Consider the following 25,112-nt stretch of genomic DNA (forward strand, 5'->3'; position numbering starts at 1 on the left):
GCGGTTTTGACGTCTCTTTCCCCCTCTAAAAGTGCTGCCGGAAACATTCCTCACCTGCCTCGGCTGTGACTCTCCCGCGCGCACGTGTGTTAATCCCATATAGATTTAGACGCAGCCACACATTTGTAATCTGTCCAAGCTGTCATTGTTGGATGGATGGGAGAGTGATTGGACATTATCTCGTGAACGACCGTCATTCGGGGGGCTTCGAGAGTGTTCGTGTTCCCATGATGCCGTGCTCCTCCTCGCTCCTGGCTGTTACATGCGCTGACGCTTCCCCTCTCCTCCGCTCTCCTGTTCACAGAGGACGGCGCGATCCGCCCCGTGACGTTCTGGGTGGTGGGCGACTTCGACCAGCCTTCGGGCCGGCAGCTCCTGTACGACGGCATCAGACACATGGTAAACGTTCTCGCCTAGACAATAACGGGGTAAAAGAGATCAACATGGCAGTGAGTGACAGTCAGCTGGACCAATCAGTATTAAGCAGATAATTGATAATTGATAATAGGTACTGGACTAGTCATCAGATGGTTGCCCCACCGCTGCCAATGTTGGGGCCCCTGAGCAAGACCATTAACCCTTAATTGCTGAAAATTGTACTCAGCCATAATTGTAAGTGGCTTTGGATAAAAGTGTCCGCTAAATGTCATATATGTAAATAAGTAAATGACCCTCCCAGGTGCCTTGTGGGCTTTGCTGGGCAAGTTTTTAGTTGTTTTTTTTTGAACTTCATGGATTAAAAGCAGATCAACTAAATTTGTTCAGCCTTTCCCTGCTAAGTGTAGCAATGCCCAATTTTATTTTTAATCGTCTGACCTAATTGAGTCTCTTGCTCAGAAAACCAGTAATAACGTGCGGCTAGGCGTCATCAATAACCCCACCGAGAGCCCGTCCAACGGCACCGCCCTGATCGGCCTGGCCATCTGGGCGGCCATGCAGACGCAGACAGCCAACAACGCCAAGAACTTCATCACCAAGCTGACCAAAGAGGAGACGGCCCGGGCGCTGTACACCGGCGCCGACCCCGCCGACTTCGCCGTCGGGGTAAAGAAGCCGTCCGTGGGCTGCTCGAGTTCTGTCGGGGGGGGTGTGTTTTGGGTGTTCCTGTGTTCCACCGCTGCGCCGAGCGCCTCTCGGGACCTTCATCTCTCTCTCCCTTGGGTGTCTCCAGGGCATGGACGTGTCCCTGTTTATGAGTGTGTACCAGTCTTCTAAAGTGAACTTCCTGCTGGCTCACGCGGACTACTGCAGAGACGTCCTGAAGCTGCGCAAGGGACAGAGGGCGGTCATCAGTAACGGGCGGGTGAGTTGGCCGTTCGCCCGACGGAAGCCCCTGGGGACGGCCTACTGGGGTTCCCCGGCTCTCGCAACGTTTTCCGTTTTGTGACTCCCTTGTTTTCTCACGTGGGCAGATTATCGGTCCCCTGGAGGACGGTGAGGTCTTCAACCAGGATGATTTCCTGCTTCTGGAGAGCATCATCATGAAGACGTCTGGAGAGCGAATCAAGAACAAGATTCAGCAGCTGGGCGTGGAAGACGAGAGGTGTGGCAGATGACTGACAGCTTGCCTCATGGCCCAAGGCTCTTTTAGATGCTGGCAGCTGCCGTTTTGTGTTGTAAGGCAGTTGTGTTTCCATGTCAGGCATGCTGAGTGTTTTAAGGGTGTGTGTGTGTCTGTGTGTGTGTGTCTGTGTGTGTGTGTGTGTGCCTGCTTCAGAGCTAGCGATCTGGTCATGAAGGTGGATTCGCTGCTGTCGTCGCAGCCTAAGGGCGAGTCTCGGGTCGAGTACAACTTCGCCTCAGACAGATACAGGTACGTCCCCCCACCCCCGACGAAGACGCTGTCCTCCACACCCCCTCCGCCTGGCCTGTCGCCTCACCTGCTCCACCCCCCCCCCCCTTTTTACCACAGTGCGGTGAAGATCCGACCGCGCGAGCAGGAGGTGTACTTCGACGTGGTGGCTGTGGCAGACCCGGTCACGCGCGGCGCGCAGAGACTGGCCCCACTCCTCCTGGTAAGGCCCAGCCCGAAAAACGTCCACACGCCAGACCGTAGTGACTTTGCTGCGTACCTGCCCACGGCTGAGGCGAAATTCCCAAAAGCAGATGAAACTCGAGAAGAAGCGTAAAAAATGAAAGAGGAGGTGGGGTTGGCCATAACGACTGAGCCGTTCGCTCTAGTTATTCCAGCGCCTGTGTCGATAATCTCGCGTGCTACAGCGTCACAGCGCAGGTTACGGTACCGCCGTTCTCCGATCGAGCGCTTCTCTGGCTTTTGATGTTTTTGTCTTGTATTTTGGGGATTAGCGGGGGGCGTAGAGCCTCCGCGTCTTCCCGGACCAGTCGTCCCGGTCCCCGTCCGGCCGCGAGGCTTCGGTGCTCCGTGTCACTCCCTCTCCTCCCGCGCAGGTCTTGAAGCAGCTGGTCAACGTGAACCTGCGCGTCTTCATGAACTGCCAGTCCAAGCTGTCCGACATGCCGCTGAAGAGGTGAGCGTCCCTCCGCCGCGTCCGACGACGGGTTTGGGAAGCGGCAGCCTCCACACTTGCCGGAAACCCTTCCTTTCTTTTCCCTCCGCCAGCTTCTACCGCTATGTGCTGGAGCCGGATGTGTCCTTCCTGGCGGACAACAGCTTCGCTCCGGGACCCATGGCCAAGTTCCTGGACATGCCCCAGTCTCCGCTGTTCACGCTCAACCTGAGCCCCCCCGAGAGCTGGATGGTAGAGTCCGTGCGCACGCGCCACGACCTGGACAACATCTACCTGCAGGAGGTGGGCTGTCCCTCGTCGCCGGCTCCCTTTTTGGGTGGGGCGGGATCAGGCGTCTCGGGGCCGCGTGCCGAGGAGCCGTTGGTCAGTGAGCTCGGCCCCGCCCTCATGTCCCCCTGCAGGTGGAGAGTGTCGTGGCAGCAGAGTACGAGCTGGAATACCTCCTCCTGGAGGGCCACTGCTTCGACGTGAGCACGGGACAGCCCCCACGTGGCCTGCAGTTCACCTTGGGCACCGCGGCGGAGCCCGTCATCGTCGACACCATTGTCATGGCCAACCTGGTGAGGGGCGTTCCCTTATAGCAGCGGGGGGGGGATCGCCGAGTGCAAATCACCACCCGCCATTCCTGTCTCCCGTAGGGCTACTTCCAGCTGAAGGCCAACCCAGGAGCGTGGGTCCTGCGTCTCAGGAAAGGAAGATCAGACGACATCTATAAGATCTACAGGTGTGTGTGTGTGTGTGTGTGTGTGTGTGTGTGTGTGTGTGTGTGTGTGTGTGTGTGTGTGTGTGTGTGTGCGCGGGCGTGCGATATGGGCCGGCCAACGTTTTGGGAAGCTAATCTGATATTCCGTGAGCAGGTTCAGCCGATTCCAATTTGAGCCAATCAGGATTAGGGGTGATAAAAGGCACAAACTGCAACAAATAATCAGCGAATCTTTGGAGTAGTTTAAGCCCTCCAAGGCGACGGGTGCAGTCAGTCCACATTAAGCAGACGCGCAGAGTTTAGCTCCCTGATCCGCTGTCACAGGCCGGCGCTTAGTGTCCTTCACGCTGACGGAAGGACCATCGGCTGCTCTCCGATCTCAATCTGTAGACAATCGATCCCTCCAATTCACGTGTGTGTGTGTCCGTCCACAGTCACGATGGTACGGACTCCCCGGCTGAAGCAGAGGACCTGATCGTTGTACTGAACAACTTTAAGAGCAAGATCATTAAAGTGAAGGTGAGCGATTATTTTTTTTTTGTGTGTGTGTGCAGGTGTGCAGTGTCTCTTAAGGCAGGTCACTGCAGTACAGCCTGCGGTGGACTATTGAGACATGGACGAGTTGCCAAAAGTTGAGTGTGGAGGTCTTCACCATGAACTGTTAGCACTGGGCGTGTGTGTGGGGAAAGCATGTGCAGAATGTCTGGGGATGTTAGACTTAAGTCCACCGAGCTGACCGTTGTCATGTTTCAGTTAAACTTTGCCCACCGTCCTCTGTCCAAACCGGCGTGCCCTAAAACTTCACGTGGTCATCCCATCAGAGTTGCCTCCGCACCATATCCACCTCGCTCCTGCCAGCTTTCCCGTCTTGTTGTCACAAAGCAGCTTTACAAATGTCCGAGTCCGAGCCCCCAGTGAGCTTTAAATCGGGGAACTATAACGTGCAAAGATGGACTCCGTCAGATCCAGCACAGCTAAAAGGAAAGCTCCAGAAGGAACCACAGGCACCACGAGGAAAGCTCCAGAAGGAACCACAAGGGCACCCTGGATCGTCAGCGTTTCATCACTCGGCCAACAAACTATTTCGAAAAGGCTCCAACCCCTTGTGGTAGATTTTCGTATTCTTGGTCACTGGAAGTATTTTGTAATCAATACGAAGTTTTAGTGGGAGCCAGTGTAACATGATGTAATGTAAGACAGGAGTCATGTGACAATTTTTTAGTTCTAGTAAGAACTCCAGCTGCTGCATTTTGAGCTAGATGGAACTTGTGTAGGCGTTTGACGGTACAGCGCTCGTGTGAACGCCGCGGTGCTCCGAAACGCCCACGCATTAGCCGTCCGCCTTCACCCAGGGCGGACGCGGGCAGGAGGAGGTCGTCCTTCTTACCAGGTGCTGATGGGGCGCTCTCCCACCGACGCAGGTGCAGAAGAAGCCGGAGAAGATGAACGAGGAACTGCTCAGCGACGGCACAGAAGAGATCGACTCTGGGTTCTGGCACTCCTTGACCAGGTAGGAACCTCAGCCATGGGCATGCACAGGCAGCCTTCGGGATTCACATTAATGGAACTCTCTCTCTCTCTCTCTCTCAGGGGCTTCACGGGTGGGTCGAAAGTGGAGGAGGGCAAGCCGGAGAAGGATGATGTCATCAACATTTTCTCGGTGGCTTCCGGCCACTTGTACGAGAGGTTCCTGAGGTACAGACTGACTGGCCGCCGTCCAGTTCAACCCCAGCCAAGCCCTTGCCTGCTGTCTTCGACGCAGCGGCCCCACGCACGTTTTACGTTTCAGACTTGGCGTGTGTGGCATTATGTGATATTTGAAAATGGCACCATCTTGGAATAAGACGTCGGCGTGGTGCGCCGGCCGACCAGAGAAGCGCTGGGGCCTTGCGTGACATTTTGCGTTCGTGTGCGTCACGCCTAGTTGTGTGCGCTGCCTCCAAAAAAAATTCTCTCCTCTCCTGACGCGTGAGCTCGCTTTCCACCTGTGATCTTCAGATGTGCCAGATCTTATTAGCTTCGCTGTTATTACTTTGCCAGCAGATTTTGCGTTTTTTAAGGTCATTCGCATATTTCTTCCACGGCCCAGTGGCCGCCGGGAAAAAAAATGGGCCCGACTCTGGGGTCGAGGCCTGGCACCAGACATCTTGTTCCAGGATCCATTAGCGCCCATCGTATTCAGACTGTTACAGTTACATGGGCTGGAGGAAAGCCCTTCCAGATCAACATCGTTAAGGCGATGCCCGGAGCTTGACCCCGCCTCCCCCTGTTCCCTATAGGATAATGATGCTGTCCGTCCTGAAGCACACCGAGACGCCCGTCAAGTTCTGGTTCCTGAAGAACTACCTGTCTCCAACCTTCAAGGTGCGTAAGGGGGAGGGGAACCGTAGGCCGTTATCTGCATGAGCCGCGGTCACCGCGGAATCCTGGACGATCGTTTGAATGCCGGGCGATCGCCGTGGGAAGTGAAGGACAGTCGTAGTGGGGTGGGGTGCTCGTGCCGGAAGTCACGTGTTACATGTGCAGGCGTCCGGCCCTGACCTGGCTGGTTTTAGCGCCTGGCACGTCTGGTTGACAGTTTGATCCTCTAGTTTTCGTCGCACCGAGTCCCGTGTTGAAGATGTCAGTGTGGAGTTATGTGGAGGGTTTGTACAGCATGTCAAGTGTGCGCCTGCCAGCAACTCACTGGTCACACTGGGAAGAGCAGGCCAGGAAAACCTCCAGTTAGCTTCTAATATCTCTGTCCCTCTCCCGCCTTATTCCTCTCTCTCCCCCCCTCTCTCTCTCCCCCCTCCTCTCCCCCCCCCCCCCTCTCTCTCTGCCTGACTTTCTATCCTCCCTCGCTCTGTGACAGGAGTGGATCCCCTACATGGCTCAGGAATACGGGTTCCAATACGAGCTTGTCCAGTACAAGTGGCCTCGCTGGCTGCACCAGCAGACGGAAAAGCAGAGGATCATCTGGGGCTACAAGATCCTCTTCCTGGACGTGCTTTTCCCGCTTGCCGTAGACAAGATCATCTTCGTGGATGCCGACCAGGTAACGGCCCCCTACTCCCAGTCCGGCGATCCGTGGTCCGACCACGAGAATCCGTGCTCGGTCTTTCTCAGAAGTAGCAGGGCACGTCCGTGTATTTCCGACGCGGGCCTGAGCCTACGCGGCTGTGCATATAACGGTGGAGGGCTTAGTTGCATTGGGAGAAACCCACTTCTTGCGCACTGCTGCCCCCTTCAGGCAGAGCCGTGTAACTTTCCGACCGCCCGTGTCGTTCTATCCACGCAGATCGTGCGCACGGACCTGAAGGAACTGCGCGACTTCGACCTGGAGGGGGCGCCGTACGGCTACACCCCCTTCTGCGAGAGCCGCAGAGAGATGGACGGTTACCGCTTCTGGAAGACAGGCTACTGGGCCAGCCACCTGGCGGGCCGTAAGTACCACATCAGGTGAGCGGGATCGGGAGGCCAGGGGTCAGCGATGTCCCTGCAGACAGTGCAACGTGATGTTGGTGTTTAGGTAAGGTGAGGCAGGCCATTTCAAAGTACTTCATACAAGAGGGTTATCGCAGATGTTTTTTGCAAAAAAACAACAACAAAAAAAACAAACCTTTATTTAAATGGATAAGTTAATCAAATTAAAAACGGTTGATTCAAATGTGAGCCAAAAAAAAAAGATCTGAATCAGAACTAGAAGTGTTTAGATTTTAAGTACTTCAAGTTTAAATTGGGCATGTAGTGACGAAATAGTGGATACAAACAAAGACCCGATTCAATTAAAAAGTAAAAGAAATAAGTGAGTTGTAGCACTAAAGTTTAAAAGTGCAGCGCTAGACAGAGGCACAAGAGAGCTGCGTTTTCAGTCTGGACTTGAACGCCTCATGAGGGAGGTCATTTCAGCTTTCGGTGTCGTTGTGGCAAGTCAGTGTAAATATCCCACAATCAAAGTAACAGTAGCGCAAAAGATTGCCTGCAGACCACGCGGCGTCACGCCGTCTGTACCGACACTTTGCTGATGGCCCTGGTCCGTCTGCCCCTCTAGCGCCCTCTACGTGGTGGACCTAAAGAAGTTCCGGAAGATCGCGGCGGGGGACCGTCTGCGGGGACAGTACCAGGGCCTGAGCCAGGACCCCAACAGCCTGTCCAACCTGGACCAGGTGGGTGGTCGACGGGGCGCGCGGCGTTTCCGGTGCAGGACTTGTCGGAAACGTCCATCGCTTCTTAACGGCCTTGAAGCCACGAAAGCTGAAACCCCAACATGTTCACAACAATTACTTTAATATTCTTGGGTCCCTTGCACACGAAGTTACTTGTATGGCGTTGCTTTAATCTACTCAACCACTAATTAATCTCTCTCTCTCTCTTCCTCTCTCTCGGCTCCTTCTGTCGTTCAGGATCTGCCAAACAACATGATCCATCAGGTTCCCATCAAGTCTCTCCCACAGGACTGGCTGTGGTGTGAGACCTGGTGTGACGACACTTCCAAAACGAAGGCCAAGACGATCGACCTGGTGCGTCCACTCCCCGCTCTCTGTACCTGCGTTGGTTCTGTGTGCCGATGCACAGATGCCAGACCGACATAGCGAGTGGATCGGCCTTGATGACCCGTTCATGCTCATGAACGGTGCCTACGCTCGCCGAGCTCATGTTGAGTGTGTGTGTGTGTGTGTGTGTGTGTGTGTGTGTGTGTGTGTGTGTGTGTGTGTGTGTGTGTGTGTGTTCGCGCCTTGCAGTGCAACAACCCTCAGACGAAGGAGCCCAAGCTGCAGGCGGCGGTGCGCATCGTGGCCGAGTGGGTCGACTACGACCAGGAAGTCAAGAGCCTCTACGCCAGGTACCTTGAGGAGCGAGAGAGGGGCGGAGCTCCAGACAGAAGCCACGCCCAGAAAGGAAGGAGGGGTGAGTGCTCGCCAATGTCTCAGCCGTGTGACCGCCAAGGCACTTGGTCAGAGAAATTAAATAAATCTTTCTCTTCCAATCAGATGACCAGGAACACACAGAGCTGTAGGGAGACGCCTTTCGCTGGAGGGACGAACGACTGGCTCTGTTTAAAGAGTCACCCTTTTGTTTGTTTGTTGTTGTTCTTTTTTTTTTTATTTTTTAGAAGCCTATTTTCCTGGAGCGAGGTTCGCGTCAGCGCTCTGAAACTTGAATGGAAGTAACGCCACCTCTTTAGTAGATGTCCGAGTGGATGGGGCAGAACTAGGGGGCTACAGAACGCAGACTCAGCGCCAGCTCACGCGCAGCAGGACTCGCTAGCGCCCCCTAAAGGACTACTGAGGAAATACGGGAAATGGGGTGTGCTAGTACGATGCAAAGCTGCGTAGAAGTGTTGTGGGTGAGGAGCAATGGAGCTCGTGTGTGTGTGTGTGTGTGTGTGTGTGTGTGTGTGTGTGTGTGTGTGTGTGTGTGTGTGTGTGTGTGTGTGTGTGTGTGTGTGTGTGTGTGTGTGTGTGTGTGTGTGTGTGTGTGTGTGTGTCCCCCTGTCCCTGCATGCACTCAGTAAGAAATCATCAAATCAGTGACGATGAGATCAGCGAATTACTCCCTTGAAACAGGCAACATTTCCGAGGTGACGAGGGAAAGCTCTGCTGCGTGTTTGTTCTCTAAAACGATCCCAGAACAGTCTACATACGCAGGGCCCAGAATTCTGCTCGGTTTGCTCCTGGAGTTCATCAGTGCATAACGATCCCAGAACAGTCTACATACGCAGGGCCCAGAATTCTGCTCGGTTTGCTCCTGGAGTTCATCAGTGCATAACGATCCCAGAACAGTCTACATACGCAGGGCCCAGAATTCTGCTCGGTTTGCTCCTGGAGTTCATCAGTGCATAACGATCCCAGAACAGTCTACATACGCAGGGCCCAGAATTCTGCTCGGTTTGCTCCTGGAGTTCATCAGTGCATAACGATCCCAGAACAGTCTACGTACGCAGGGCCGTCCCATCGGTTACGTAGCGCCAATGCAATATTTTTGGGGGGTTCGTTATTATTATTTGATTATGGTGCATTTTCGTCTGGGATCCTGTGTAAGCATTGTGCTTCGTGTCGGTAGTTTTTGGTTTTGTTTTGTTTTTCTCCTGTGTTTGGTTGGATGGTGTGGCACCCGCGCACCCCTGGCCGCTAGCACGACGGAAGGCCGCGCGCTCGAGAACTCTTAAGCACAAGTACGAACGAACGAAAAGCACAAGTACCGATTCCGGGGGGAACCGAGCAGAACTCGCAGGGCGTCGTGTCTTTGGCTCAGCGACGTCTCGGAGGCATGCCAGAGTTCTCTTTCTTTTCCATCTGCTGTACTTTTTTGAAAGAAAAAAAAACAAAAAACAAATCTGTTAACGGAAGGGACACCTTCATTTGTGCGGGGTAATGGTAGAATTAATTGTTGGATATTGATTTTTTTAAAAATAAAAGAATGACCACATTCATCTCTTGTAATGTCCAGTCATTTGAATGCCATTTAAATTGTTCATATATTTATTCGACAGAAAGTTCCTCACGTTGCAAGGCATTGTGCTTCCACATGGTGGCAGCACAGATCAACAACGTTAACATGAGTTAGAAATGTCCAGCTTTCTATCACTTTGTCTCACGGGTACAATAAACCTTAAAAGAAATAAACTCGGCATCATTCATTTCAGGGCCACTTTAGAAATCAATACATTTCGTGTACTAGGTACCTTAAAACAATTAGTTAGTTTTTTGTTTACCCAGTTTATACTTGATGTTTGTATAGCAGTCTTTTTAGTGGCTGGATCCTAAAATGTCAGTTGGACGTGCACACAACGCAACGCAGGAAGCATCACCGAGCTCTTGGTCGTGCAGAATCGGGCTGAGGCAGCAGGACTGACCGGCGACAGTGGGCAGACGCCCCCAGATTCCCCACGACCGGCATTAACAGGGAAGGGCTTACTGACCTCGGCGTTGGCAAAGAGTTAACTGACCACTCTGGAAAAGGAGGAGGGGAAAACCCAACACAAGCTTGTCGATATCAATTGCGGTGCAGTGGAGCCAGTGAGAAGGTCATTTGCATGTAGATGATAGTTTTAGCCTGAATCTTTTTCTTCTGCACTGCCTCCCTGCCTCCATAGTTACCATGACGACTCTCCTGCCATTTATTTCTGTACATTAGAAGCAGGCCGCTTTTGGGGTGGATGTATTCGCAGGTAAATGAATTTGTGCTGTCTGTCTCTATCCTGTTTTTTTCTTTGCCTTCTGTTTGTTGTTCTTTATCTTCCCAGCAGCCGCCTTCGGTTTGGTAATACACAGCTTGAACTCAAAAAATGAAAAGAACACTCACAAAACAGACCAGCCTGAGTTTGGCTCGGATGGGACAAAGAGACCGGAAGAGAGTAGTCGGAGAGAAACTGGACGTCCCTTCTGTTGCTGGGGAAGACACACAAGTTTGGGTGACAGAGTGTGTGCGCGTCCGTCCGTCTGTCTGTCTGTCTCTGTCCAGATGGCAGTGGTCAGCTATCCCTCACTCAGTAGACGCATTAAACAGAGCGCTGGTAATAATGACCAGTGGTGACATCTGCCATCGCCCTCCCTCCACTGCCGTGGCTTTGATCTCCATAACTGCTGTCGGACTGGACTGGGAAGCTGCTCATGCCAGCGCCTGGCATCCCGGAGGGGGTTCTAGGGGGCATTGGGGCGGAGCAATATAGAAAAATGAAATCTACAAGTTTGGCCCTGCTCAGGGGCGGCTGGGACGGCGCCGCAGCGAGCTTTGCGTCGTTTGCCCCGATACGCGTCCAGCTCTGCCTCGCGCACGTTACCGAGGCCGCGGCGAACGTGACCGTCCGCGCGAGGGCGAGAGGCGGGCGCTCGGGTTTGTGCGGGTGGAGCTGCTGGCCGTCGTGCTCTCGGGCGCTGGGATTCCCAAACCTGACTTCTCCTGCCCGGTGGCTTTACAAATCAGGGGAACCGGTAATCGATCGCGGCAGAACAGACTCGCGGGTCTCCTCCGCAATCTCCCTCGCCCTTTACTTTCACTCGCCGCGTCCTCTCCAACAACAGCTCTTTTGCGCCGCCCGCGTTTCTGGCTCAAAACAGGGTGTGGGGAAAAAAAGAGATGATGCTGGTTCCAGAGTGAGGCTTCACAATAGTACTTCCCTTAAAGACGCCACTGTAGAAAAGGTCAGAAAATGCTTCCTCCACTTCCTCCACGTTGCATTGTACTTAAAAAGGTCCTGCAGTATCTTGTAAAGGTTGTAGATAACTCCCTTCCGTTATCGCCGGTGCCCCTGACCACATATTCTGCCCTGAGGTGTCTGCTTCTTTTGATAAAAGTTGACCAGACGGTCACCGTCCGTCCCCCTAATCACACAGATGACCACCTCACCATTCTGGACGGGCTTCAGGAATATAATCCCCCCCAAAGAGGACACAGGACAACTGGGTCGTGCGTATGTTTGGCGGCGTCGCGCACGGCGGCCAACAGGTGGCGCTGTTTGTCCGCCGGGTGGGCGATGTCTGCGCGAATGCGTTTTAATGATATTAATTTTCCATGTTTTCCACCAGGGTTCCTCCCGCTGAGAGCGCCGAATGACTTTGTAGGAGGGAAAGAAAAGGAGACAGGTGTGCTGTGCAAGAGCCCAGTCCTTGCGTGAGCCGTGGGCCTTCTGGGTTTGGCCGTTGACTGGCGCGAGCTCTCCGCGCAGGAGGGAGCTCGCGCTAGCCAGGCCCCCTCGAGCCAAATGCTGAGTCAATGACCCTCGCGCTTAATCAGCTAGGACCACCTCCGTATGCATTAATCCGCAGGCACTCGACCTCATTGGTCTGTACTGCAGGTGATTTAATCGATTAATCGGGTCTAAGGAGCAATCGCAACAGTGGCGTTTGTGCTCATCTAGCCAGAGCCAAGAGGCTGAGAGTTAGAAAAAAAAAGAGCCCTCACATAGATGATCATGATTAGCCAGGCCTGTCACATATCCACCACTTTGTACTTTCATTGCATGGAAAAAAAGTGTGTAGTTGACCTGCAGGTACTTTTAGCTAATATTGTAATATTTTGTATAATATTATACAGAATGTAATAATATATTTTGTAATATTTTGAGACATGTTGGATAAGGAGCGCAGTAGAGCAGCGACGCCACGCGCTTCTTCCTCCTCCTGCTCAATCAATCAGACGGACTAACGAGTGACACCTCGTCCCAGACGCCTCCATCTCTGCTACCGGTTAGGCGCTCTGTTCTGAAGGCCGAATTATATGATAATAGGCACTCAGAGGCATTAAACGGACGGGCGGCTTGTTTTCAGCAAGGAGCGACCGACGGAACCCCTCTGCAAGCAGGTACCTTATCAAGCGCGGTAATTGCAAGGAAATGGACATACTGGCAACTTGGAAGATACGATGGAACGCCGAGATGATGCTGCGCCGCGGTCTGCCTTTCATGGACGACGGCAGGGAGTGACAGCCTGGTTCTCAGGCCGGCTTCGCTGTGCGCTCCCAGCGCCAGAAACTAATGAATGCAGCTGAGTGAGTCCATTGTTATGCTGGTGTTAAAGTGTTAGACTGAATACTGTTAATGCATCTGATTTGCGACGCTGATGTTAAAAAAAAAAAAATAAATCAGATTATCATTGACTGACAATCCCTCAAAAGCTGACATCATCGATTAAGAGTAAGAGGAGGACTGAGGTGTGTGACATTGAGTGACACACACACGCAGGCGCATCCTCTGCATTCCTATCTATGACCTTCAGCATGTGTTGAGGAACTAGAGAGGCTTTTCTCTGATGTGTGCTGCACCCAAGTGCCAATCGCCCCACACACGCGCACACACACAGACTCACCTGTGCTCCTGGAGCCCAAATCGATACTCCTAACTCTCTCCTCACCCTGCGCTGGCATGACTCTTTCCACATCGCGGCTCCTGCTGGGCTCTCCCCGTGCAGACGGGGGGCTAATGACTCCCCCCAGGCCGTGCTAGCCGCACAAACGTTTAAAGCGCTCTAATGAAATGTGGATTCACGCCCTCCACCGCAGGGCCCCAGGTGGAGCCCGTGAGATCTGCGCCGTTTCCTCGGGCAGCCAGCGTTTAACGCAAATGTGGGAGTGTGGAAACTGGGTTGAAAAGTTTCGCCGCGGGGGGGGGGGGGGGGGGGGGGGGGGGGGGGGGGGGGGGGGGCGTGATTTGATGATGTAAATGTACAATGACCGTCATCGGTATCCATCATTTAGACTTTAACATTCTCCAGGTTGTTATTATTACTATTGTTATTATTATTTTTAGTTGCATTTGTATACTGCCTGTCTCAGACGCATGGACGCTTTACAGACGGATATCAGCTTTTTTCTTAACACAAACATTCCCACAGGGATGACTATTGGGAAAATTTTCGCTAATTGCACTCCTCGCTACCTAATGGAGGTTTCTCGCTCCTCTCTTCTCTTTTGTGCTCTTCTCAAACTAAACCGATGTCAACGGGCTCTTGCCAAGGCTGTTTCGAGGGTGGAAGCCGGCCATAATCCCTGTCCATGTCCCCGAGTCCCTGCAAATTAAGGAGGGCGTGAGAGTAACGGCCTTGTTTAAAATGTTCCTCCAACAACTCGCCAGCGTTCCAATTCATTTTCGGTCAGATTCCAGTTACTAATCAGTTTATTGCAAGTAAAAATGGCGTATTTAATAAAAAAAATAAATAAAATAAAAGGTTCAAATCCTTTTATCAAACCTTTGCAATACACAAGGAACTTAAGAAGGTTCTTTTGGCAACCTAGCCTGTTCGCGGAGCAGAAGCCTCTCTGCCGCCGGACGCCAACCCCCCCCGGAACCGCCTGTTCCGGCCGATTTTGTGTTTGTGAGGAAGGCGCGCTTTTATCCAGCATCTGAGGGTAAGAAATGCAGCTTTCATGCCTCTCTGTGGCGCGCTCACACACACACACACACACACACACGCTCCCTATCTCTCCGCTGCTGAACCATTTTCTACTTCCCGTCCCTCCTGATTTGGCGCTGCCCCTCCGCGCACCTGTTAGCTTGGGTACATGAGAGACAGCACCATTTCCAGGTAAGAAAGTGGTTCCCAGAACCAAGTAATGGGACACAGCAGCCGTGGACGGGGGGGGGGTTGGGGTCCGGAGGTCTGTTGCCCTCTGGCACGGTGGCAGGTCAGGTGAAAATGCCACCAAAATGCCACCAAAGCAAACTGACACAAAGAAAACGAGCGTTGATGTTACCATCCATATAGCACTTTCAAAGATAAAGATATGTCAAGATACTGAACATTATCTCTGAAGCCCTGAGAACAAGACATCTATTTTGGTGTGCCATAGTTACGTTGGATGCTTGCCAAATTAGGCTTTGTTGTTGTTGTTATTGTTGTTGTTATTATTTATATTAGATTTGATTTGTTTGTCTAAAATCTTCATCTGGATGCATGTTATTTCCCTGTCAAGGCTTTTATTAAGATTCCTCTACAAAGACCTCTAACAAGCTGAAAGTGGAACTTTGACCTTAAAAGTAAGATTTGTCCAATAACGTCGACTCTGAGATGTCTGACAGGAAACGTGCAGCGAGCTGGCTTTTCGTTTTGCTAAAGGATTTTGGGGGTTTAAACCTCACTGGTGTCTGAGGTGCTCGGCCCTTATAATCAAGACTTCAAAGAAACCAGAAGAAAAAGTTCCACGGGAAACTCCTACGTCATGGGAAGGCTCCTTCTCCCTTATACGTCGTCTTGCTCGCAGCTCCAAAAGAATAATAATGAAACCCCCTCCTAAGCTCACTTGGGCTGAAATGGCTAATGACTGAATCACTGCAGACCAGGGCTGGCGAAGGAGTGTCATTTCGCCCACACTTCCACGCTCTTCATTAGACTTACGACAGTGCACTTAATCAAAAAAACTGCCAAGTGCACACTTTTTTTTCTTTTACCCTTCAAATGCCCATGTAATCCGCTTTCTTCCACATTTGGCTAAGCACGCTCGGACTGCCCGCTGTCCAGATAAAAAGCGCGAGCTGCAAGAGAGTTGCACTATAAGAGCGCGGAACCGCACGCGACGATGGAAGCCCCTTCGATCGCGGGGTGGCGCGTCACTTCCGCTGTGTGACTGGCCTGCGCACGTTGATGGCATGGCATGTAGGTGTGTTTTGCTTTTGACGGCACACCGCAAACACTGCTGACGAAGAGGATCGTCTGGACGCAGGTGGTGTGTGCACCAAGAGAAATTCCTTATGCAGCTAGCGCTTGGTGAATAGAGATTCCAATTCTGTGCAGCAGTAGGGGGTCTGGATCTACGTAGGCCTTCTTCCTTTATCATGGCCACGCCAAATGATGGACAGTGCAGGCAGAGCTCGGTCGTGTCCGCTCTTTCTTTTTTTTAGAGCAAGTTTCTGGCTTTGGGGCAGGTAGTGGTTTCTGATTCGGAGTGTGTATCGGTAAGTCTGGTTTGAGCATTGTTAAAGTCAAATAGTACCAGACTTTGGCCTGAGGATGTGCAACCATCCCTGCTGGATTTGTCCAATCAGACTTTGCAGTGCTGATGAATGCAAATCAGCGCAGGGTGATTTGGATGTACCACCACCTTGAAATCAACAGCTGAGAACCACTCCGTGACACGGCGAACCGTAATTTAATGATTAGGTTAGACGTGTGTTATTTCTGATTACAGAAACAGCACATCTAAGTAAAGGATACAGTCCGTTATTCATTGCCGACTCGGGTTCGTTAATGAGAACCGGCTTTCGGGTGAGGGCGAGGTTTGCGGCTCACCCTGATTGGTTGGGACCAGGTGAGAGGGCAAGGAGTCATTGGGGGGGAAACATCAGCTGCACCGCCACAGTCGGTAGAGTAGAGGCGACAGAGATCTCTTTCAAAAGACACACCCACAGCCTGCTTCCAATTTCCTTCAGCCCGTCGGAAAATAACACATCTGCATTTCATTCGTGTTGTTATTATTCACTCGGCGATGTGGTAATTTTGATGTTTCACCTGCAAATTCAGATGTAACGAGTGATAAATTAAGACTAGTCGTAGCTATTATGCAAATTAGTATTATGCAAATAAGACAACACATTACCATTTTTTTAATGCACATTTCTTGAATATTTTTTAATTTAATGCAATACTTTACACAAGAGGTGAGTCATAAAGTTAACAATAAGAATCATTTCAGGAAATAGCCCTGATGTCCACTGCTTGCCAGTGAATTCAATATTAGGGAGGTAATTTCCGTTGGCATATTGGCTATGTGGAGCACCAGACACCCAACGCTTTAATGAAGCCTTATCTAAAATCGCTTCTGCCCGTCTTGGACCTTAAAAAGCCCAGCAGTGTCCCGTTTGGCGGGGGCCAAAATAGGCGGCGCCAGACTGTACTTCGCTTCCCCCTCACATTAACGGAGCATCTGATATCCACCGTTGGCCGACTGGGCTGCTAAAGACAGTGGAGCTTGTCAAATTACTATAGTCAAGAAAGCAATAACGTTGAGACTGACAGAGATGGATAGAGAACAATGCTGGAAGTGGGTGGTGGGAGTCCGGAATAAGGGCTTCCGATATTTCTATGGCGCCCCATTTGGGATAACATCATACGTTCATTTCATAGTTCATGCACAGATGGGCCGAAATCTTCCCCAATATCCGTTGTAATTGCCATTGTGATGATGTAGGCTTCACGTGATGGTTAGTTATGGGTGTACGTATGCACCTATACGTGTGAGTGTGTGTGTGTCTGTGTGTGTGTGTGTGTGTGTGTGTGGTGGTGTAAGTCATACGGACACACCGCCCAGGGCTGCGTGCGAGGAGCTGTCTCTCCTTGTTTTGGCGCTTCCGTTCGGCTCCTCCCGAGCGAGAGGGATTCAGCAGGCTGTTATCTGCGTCTCCCAGGACCCTGCTCAATGAGTGCGCGCCTTCTGTCTCTCCCTGCCTCCATCGCCACACCTCGCGAAACCAACCCCGGGCCTGGTTGGCACGCAAGCCGCTCCGCTCCGGCTGCGGCTCGTCCATCCAGGGCCATATGGGTAGTGCTGACCCACGACCGAGTGTTTACCAAGCTCAAAACGCCTCTTCGCCCCGGTGCCGAACCGACCCGGAGCCTCCTCCGCGGCTTGCTGTCAGTCTCTGGTAATTAGTCTGTAGCAGAACTCACCCGCCCAGTGAAAACAAGGACAGTTGGAGGAATTCCCGAAGGAACTGGAAGCTTCTGTAATTTCAAAAGCAGATGATCAGGTCAATTTGGGGCACAGGGCTTTGAAAAGAGACTCATTTCAACAGATTCATGCAGAACATATGCAATCCTCTCCAGTCACGATGGGTATTGGTTAAGTCAATCTCATGTCTCCAAAACAATAGCAACAACAACAATAACAACAACAACACATATAAAATGAGAAAAACATCTAGGCGTTTGCACAGATTTGCCCTCAGTAGGAAACTACAAGAGTTTATTATTTTAGTCCCTGGGTGCATGAAATACCTTGCGGACATGAAGGGAACAGTCAGCTTCTGAATTTATGTAAGAGAAATCAAACGTGTCAGGAGAGGTTTCTTGCAGCACACAGCCTTGCTGTATTGGAGGAAACCGTTCTGCGGGCAATGTTTTTAGAGACAGAGCTTGGACAAGGAAGGCCCAGAGGACAAGGATGCGATACCCTGAGGTAACTTGGCATTGGAAGCGGGACGACGAGCCAAGACCCAGATTACGGTTCCGCAGTCCGCAGCCAAAATTTACGGCATGGGCTCTCAAAGCCGGGTGTCCGTTGTCCTGTTGTTATCTTTCCGATTAGCCAAGCTCTGAGGGGAATGATCGCTCTTCTACCTCTGCCCTCTACCTCAGGATCTGAAAATAAGAGAGGAAAAGTGAGGGGAAAATGATTGACCTGACAGGACAAAGGACTTCAAGGAGGCAGGAGCAGTTTGGATGATCAGGCCAGCCCTCTAAATTGCGGCCTGGCATCCTGTGTCAATGAGGAGAGCCGGCAAATTGGCTTGAGCTTCATGGAAACCTGTCTCAGAAGTGCTCTTGGACGACGAGTGCAATTTTGGGACAACGAAGCTGTGACCCTTGAATCCCTTGAAGGAACATTGAAGGACCAATGTAAGACTTTATGGCTACAAATTCTTAGGAACTTAGAGACTGGGAGAGGTTCCCTTAGTGGAGGTTAGGGGAGGTTATGGGAGGTTATGGGAAGGGCCCTTTAGCTGCCACAGCTTGCTTTACAGAATCCTCGGCGCAAAATCCAACAAAACCGTCTTTGTCCGTTGTCCTTGAGGGGTGTTGGGATAAAGGCTTACACTAGGAAAAACGAAAAATCAGAGGACTCGTACATTTAAGTGTCCCGCCTTAGACCGCTTGTCCCTGAAGATGCATTAACCCCGAGTTGCAACATAAGTCCTCCATCCACCCCCCCCGAGAATATATGTTGTTATTGCAGAATATATGTTGTTACTGCTAAAATAAAGGGTTGGGGGGGGGGGGGGGGGTCAAGCTTAAAGGACATATTGCATACCTAGAGCAGTATTCATTAAAGACCAAATGTGCACATGCAATTAAGATAAAATAAACATCATCACTGGGTGTCGCTCCAAGGTGTACACCGTTCTTTCTCTATGTCACTCTTTACAGGCTTCGGCCCACATTTCCATGTTTTGTTTTCCTCCATTCTTCTCCTCGTCTCATCCATTAGGTACATTTTGTATAATGACGTTGGTTTGCCTCTTGGGGGGGGGGGGGGGGGGGGGGGAATGGTGTTATTCTGGTGAAAGCTTTGCCATTTGCCCAGCGTGTACACACCGCTGGGAGCTCATGGGGATCAAATCGATTACTTATTATGAACAGCTATTTGTGACTTACTTGCCTGAATGAGCTCACGATGTGGGCTTGCATTTCTGGGCCATTCTATACACACATCATTAATAATGTATTCCAAACACGGGAAGATTCAGATCAAGCCAGAATTTACAAAACAATCCGTAGACGGTTCTGGAGCTCCGAATCAGGAGACTACAGCAATAGCGAACAGAAAGGTCTGGGTAAAATTCACCAAGGACCTTGTTGTGGTTGACACCTTTTGTTTTAAAATGAGTTACTTTTCTAAGTCTTGTTCAGACTGCAGCAAATGTGTGGGATTCTCAGTGTCATCGGGTGATTGGCTCGAAGGAGGGAAAACCGCATAGACACACTCTATGGTAGACAGCTCGACACATATCGGAGTGTCTCTCTCTCTCTGCTCTCTCTCTCTCTCTCTCTCTCTATCTCTCTCTATCTCTTTTTCCAGAAATAGGAAACATGTCCAACAGAATGGTTCATCGCACGACCTTTCCCACCAGACCAAAGAAACGTCAGGTCCGATTCTGCCTCTTTTGAATCCGCTGGTGATGGGACTGAAGGTGATGGGACTGTGTCGTGTAAACAGTGACACGTTTAATCCCGACACACTGTCCGCGCACACAGCTTCTCCACAGGCTGATGGGAGCACAAGGCCTTTTTTGACGTGTACAAAGACTGTTAGGGAGGCCGAATCATAATGATTTAAACTTGCATCACACCTCCCTGGTGATATAATTTGGATTTGGATGTGTGCGTATTTGCATCTTACTTTAGGCTGAAAAATGGGCTTTTTCAGTATTTGATGTAAAAAATAATCCCTGAATATACATTGTTACTGATTGAGAGAGAGAATATGAAATCTTTTCTAAGAAGAGGTCAGTTAGTGAACAAAGCTGAAAGATTTGATTTCATACATTGTAATGGCTATCCAAAGCCAAACAAACGCGAGGTCACCAGCAGAACACAAGTCAATATCAGAATGCTCTAAAGGTAGACGCATAATATGCTTTCATAACTGCATATTATTGCTCGAATAATTTTCCTCCTTGGAAAAATGTTCCTCCCATGCCTTTCCAGACATGCTCTCTCCAAAACGAGCTTGTCAGGGAAAGGTTAAGAATGCCGATAACATTTGGAGAATATATTCATTTATGGAATAAGCCACTATAGATGAGCTATTTGTCTTGTGTGCTATCTCCGAGGCCAGATTTAAAGGGGACAGTCTCATCTTCAGCATCTAGCCACCCAAGACTGGGGACAATTTCAAATAAGCGTATTACAGGCATTTGTCTCCCGTAAACCAAGAGGGCACGGGAGGAGATAAACTCTATAAAAGAGGATTCGGGTGGTTCTGTATAAATTACAGATGCTTTGAATCATACTGTCTCCAGTAACCCTGAATATTGAATATAGCTTGATGATATTATAAAGAGATATGTGTTCCCCTAGCAAGAAAATGTATATCATATAGTGTCAAGAGGACAAACCAAATGTGGTATGTGCCTAGGGTTATGGTTATATGTTACTGACACTTACGAATAGACATTTAGTTTAACTTGTTAGCAATTAAATTTAACAAGATGAAGGACATATCACGTGCAGATATGACAGATTACATCAATTTTGATTACCATCAAATTTGAATCTCCTTCTTTAGCCTCGGGGTATGTATTATTTATTAATAAGGAACATTTAGAGTAATGTGGGTGGTCCATGCTCTTGTCAGAGACGGCTACGTCACAACGGAAACCGGAACACAGGCGAGCTCCTGGCGTCTTCTGGAGTTACCAAATCTCCCAGGCATATTCGGTTGGAAAAATAAATGAATGAATGAATAAAGAAATAAATAAAAGAGACCCGGCCTGGCGTTGTTGCTTTCCTGCCTCCCCTGCTAGCTGTGCTGCTCTCGCTCTCCCCAGTCAGACATCTTGTTTGTCTTTGCTATGGCCTCCATTTTCCACCTTAGTGTTTGCAAAGCAATCAGCGCACACACCACCTCTGCTTATCTCCTGCCAATCTCGCAGAGTATAAGAAGCTTATTCCAGCTTGTTACCGCTGTGGATGAAATCCACTGATTCACAATGCGCTGCGGTTGCCAGATCTGCTGGTAATCATCCCCCACACCGCCACCCTCCCTCCTCATCTATGTGTTTAGTAATGAGGAGGCAATACTCAGGTGAAGAAGTTAATAACTTAATAGCTTTCTCTCTGTTAGGTAGTGCACAGAACAGAGGAGTCACCGCAGCAAAGAGACAGAGCTGCAGAATAACGTGATACATTTGATTAGAGTGTCTTGATTTCAGTTGGCAGATACTGTCTGACTCACTCGCAGTTTATTTCTCTGGAAAATAATTGAAATTCTGAATGGCTAAAGCCGCAATATTAGTTGCATACTGCACTCAAATAGCGTCTGTCAAAAAAGAATCTATTATAATGAAATTTGCTCCGCAGAGAACAAAGCTAATGGAGGGCATTTGTATACTACCTTATCTTTGCTGTGACAGGCACACATTTTGGTTCTGTTCTTTTGCTGCATCTCAGACGTGGGAACCTGACAAAAATCTTAATCTCAATCTTAAACAAAACATCTCATAAGCAGTACAGATATTAAGTATCAAGATTAAGTGTATATTCTCTCCCCAGACACACATCCTGCATCCGCTGTAATGACGTGGCACTTATACCGACGCTCAAATTTCGTCTGCACCACTGTGCCCAGGCTGCCTCCTACATCAGTTTAATTTTCAAAAGAAAACCACGAAAAATGAATTCGGCTCTCTTTTGGTGATTGTTTTTATGGGCTTGTCACAGTTACACTACATGTCTGCGTTACATGGACAAAAAGTACACACGCAAAGAGAAAACGTGCTACATATAGTGCTGGTTTTTTTCCTCCTTCTTCCGCCCCTTCCAGAGTGCTGAGTGCAGTCATTGCTATTCTGGAGCCGTGATTGCAGCATGCAGGCAAGGTAGAGGGAGAATCCCCAGAGGAGAACGAGAGCCTCAATCCCTCCTTTTCCCCACCTGAATTAGCAATAACTCCTTTTGACTTTGACGGGGGGGGGGAGGGCGAGAGGTAGAAGAGGGCTGGCAACAATTGATCCCTGTGTCAGTGGCCTCATGCAGGTAAGGCGGAGAGAGAGAGTCCTGGAGGAAGGCATCGACTGACTGAGATGGATCAAAGTGATGCACCGTAAGTGAGGGCAACCCCTCCCCCGTTCAGGAGGGATAAATCACCGGGAGCGTTTTATTGTTCCAACACGCCTCCTGATCTCATCCGCACTCGTTACGGCCCTGGAAAATTAAGTAGATTAGCGCTAAAAGAGGGCTACTTGATTTAGCGGCCACGGAGGCCGCAGAACTTTCGCTCCGTCTGAGTTTTTGCTAACTAGAGTCTGGCGGTGTGTTGCATTACCCCTCCCCCCCACTGCATTGTGGGAAACGTAATGTTCTCTTTATGTGCTGATCTATAGAGACGTGTGTTACTGGTTGACTATGTTTAATGTTTCCTGTCTGGCTCATGCGTCTGTTGAAAGCTAAGTGAGGTAGTTTTTCTGGTGCTTCAGGGTTCTGTGTGGTCAACAAGAAGTGCACCGCTCAGCAAGAGTCATCTCTAAGCTAAAGTGGCCTTGGCCTGGCACTTTCTCCCACACTGTTCTTTAAAGCACATGTGGCTTGCTTAATGTAAGCCAATTAAGGCTTGATGTAAGCCAATTAAGGCACCTCCTGTATCTCACCTAGAGCATGGTGCCATTTCCCAAGGAGAATGTGCACTGTGATACTGCTGTGTAGGTTGGCGTGAATAAGAATGCCTGCCAAATGCCGCAATTGTAAATAAATTAATGACTCAAGAGGACTCGCAAGGCCGGACGGGTCCCCGTTAACAGGAATAACTTTTCAAATTAAATAACTTTAGCGTGACTCAGCTGCAACCTCATATCACTCTATCCAGAGAAAGCCACATTTAACATTTCAGACTAGGTGACTTCAGGCTTCATGCCGGGCTGTCGGACAGTGTGTAATGGTGGGCCTCTGGAATAAATAGATTTTGGTTTCTAATTTTCATACTCTCTGTTGTTATGGAGATAAATATTACTAGACTGGGTCTTTCCTTTCATTTCTCCCACACCTACCCCCTACCCACTGCCTCTACCCCTCACCCCACCTCCAGCACCCCGGAGAGCAGTTAGCAATTCTGACCTGGCTGGTTAAAATGAAACCAAATCTAGGATTTCAGAAATGAGAGAGAGAGAGCGAGAGAGCGAGAGAGAGAGAGAGAGAGAGAAAATAGGTGACTCTGAACTGTGCCCAACGGTAAATATGTTGCAGCAACGTAAACAAGCAAGCTAGCCAGCGAACTAGCAATTTGCTAGTTACAGTTGCTGTCACTTAGAAACAGAACATGTGGATGAGGAAGCATGGGATTTTCAATCATCATTCAATCATAATCATCTTTTCTCTGGTTAATATAACAGCGACAGTTATATGACAGTTTCAGCTGTCAAAGTTAGCCAGCGCAGCAAATAATTTGTAGAACACAGTTCCGGAAACATCCACAGTCACCTCTTCCTTCAATGATCCATCTCCCAGTTTGGGGGTCACAGCCTATCATGCTCCGATTACCACAGGAACAACTGTTGCCTTCACCTTCCACTTTATTTCTAGCTCTCCCTTCAGCCCTTGGTATTCTTCCAGCTTCTCGTGTTCCAGCCTTCTGTTGCTGCCATCACTACGGACCTCTTCTGCTGTTTGTCCATCACTGCTATGTGTGGTTGGTTATGTATTACCATTTTGCCAGTCTGTATCTGGAAGTCCCACAGGAGCTTATCTCGGTCATTCTCCCCCACCATCGGGGGTGTATCCCACTTTGACGTTGGAACCTCCAGCCTGTTCTCAAGAAGGATGTTTCTGTACACTATCCATCCACTTGGTTATGACATTCCATGTACACTCCGTCCGCTGTTGTGTGCTGGATTGATTGCCTCAGGGGCATCTTTTCACAGCCTGCATCTGAGGTCCTGCCCAGTGGGGTAGATTCCAGCCTCTGTTGATCTTGTATTCAGCACTTGTTCCTGTGCTGCCATGATAAGTGCCTCTGCACTGTCTTTCAATGCAGCCGTTTCCAGACATTGGTAGGATTTTTCCGTATCAGGCACTTCCACTATTTACAGATGGCACATACCGTATGGAGGTTTATCCTCTGTCTGAGGTATTCACTAAGCACTTCACCACTTGAGGAGTCTTCATACACCAGCCTTGCCAACATTGGAATGGGCTCTGTGATGTAATCATGTAAATCACCGTCTGGCTGTGACTCCAGTAAACCCATTACAGGAAGATGAAAACAACAATTTACAGTGCAAAGCTTGTCTTTACACTGTACACCTTTACAAGGTGATGCTTTTTATAGAGGAACCATGGGAGTGTTTGTCCTTGAATTTTGTTAGACTGTTCACAAACTTCTAATCCAGCCAGCTAATAGCTAATAATGCTAATAACAACCAAAAAAGGGCTCTTAGATGGTATTTATAGTATTATATCAATATTTCATTACCAGTGAATTGAGTCCTCTGTCCTTTAGTGCTCTTTAAAATGATAGCATTGCTAAAAGTGAATTAAACGTAAGTTTAGACCAGCAGTCGTTATCTGTATGGCGTCATGTATAAGTATGGGCCCTCATTTTAGCTACTATTCACATTTACCTACAAATTTCATTCCCTCTCAATGTTCTGCCTCTTGTGAATGGCCTCAGAAGTGGTAATCGGCAGGGGCATGTGTGGCCCGCTTCAGCGGCGGCGCGGGCCAACCTTCCCAGAGAGCCTCTTCCGCCTGCTCACCGCACAGTGCCCCTCGTTGGGCCAGCACCCGCAGCCGAAGCTTAAAACTTCGTTTACCCATGCACGTCGAGGTCGGATCACGCGGCAGGGCTCGGGTTGAGAGTCTTTTAAGTCGTGTCTCATTAAGCTCTTTTAAATAAAAAAAAAGAAGAAGAAGAAGTTTGAGGCTGAACGGGTGTCGATCACCTTGTTCTGTCCAGATCTGGTCGAACCTTTTGGGAAGAGCATGGATAAGCAGCACTACTGTCAGCATCTCACCCGGCTATGAGTGGTCAGCCCAGCAGCAGAACACGCACGACACATCCCTTCATACCTCTTGGAA

General features: G+C 49.9%; 1 protein-coding gene across 1 annotated transcript in view; it reads left to right on the forward strand.

Annotated features, from left to right (window-relative positions):
* Window positions 1-8,609, forward strand: part of uggt1 (UDP-glucose glycoprotein glucosyltransferase 1) — a 25,692-nt gene extending 17,083 nt beyond the window's left edge. The window contains exons 21-40 of the mRNA XM_035536233.1: window positions 305-399; window positions 838-1,044; window positions 1,172-1,303; window positions 1,413-1,543; window positions 1,718-1,813; window positions 1,913-2,015; window positions 2,410-2,489; window positions 2,582-2,771; window positions 2,891-3,049; window positions 3,128-3,213; window positions 3,627-3,711; window positions 4,614-4,702; window positions 4,783-4,887; window positions 5,472-5,556; window positions 6,047-6,229; window positions 6,473-6,633; window positions 7,226-7,340; window positions 7,578-7,694; window positions 7,917-8,082; window positions 8,166-8,609. Coding sequence (XP_035392126.1) covers window positions 305-399; window positions 838-1,044; window positions 1,172-1,303; window positions 1,413-1,543; window positions 1,718-1,813; window positions 1,913-2,015; window positions 2,410-2,489; window positions 2,582-2,771; window positions 2,891-3,049; window positions 3,128-3,213; window positions 3,627-3,711; window positions 4,614-4,702; window positions 4,783-4,887; window positions 5,472-5,556; window positions 6,047-6,229; window positions 6,473-6,633; window positions 7,226-7,340; window positions 7,578-7,694; window positions 7,917-8,082; window positions 8,166-8,191 — 2,411 coding nt within the window. The 3' untranslated portion in view covers window positions 8,192-8,609. The remainder of the gene's footprint in view (window positions 1-304; window positions 400-837; window positions 1,045-1,171; window positions 1,304-1,412; window positions 1,544-1,717; window positions 1,814-1,912; window positions 2,016-2,409; window positions 2,490-2,581; window positions 2,772-2,890; window positions 3,050-3,127; window positions 3,214-3,626; window positions 3,712-4,613; window positions 4,703-4,782; window positions 4,888-5,471; window positions 5,557-6,046; window positions 6,230-6,472; window positions 6,634-7,225; window positions 7,341-7,577; window positions 7,695-7,916; window positions 8,083-8,165) is intronic.
* The last annotated feature ends 16,503 nt before the right edge of the window (window positions 8,610-25,112 follow it).

Source organism: Electrophorus electricus, chromosome 18 (genome assembly GCF_013358815.1).
Source record: "Electrophorus electricus isolate fEleEle1 chromosome 18, fEleEle1.pri, whole genome shotgun sequence".
Taxonomy (NCBI): Eukaryota; Metazoa; Chordata; class Actinopteri; order Gymnotiformes; family Gymnotidae; genus Electrophorus; species Electrophorus electricus.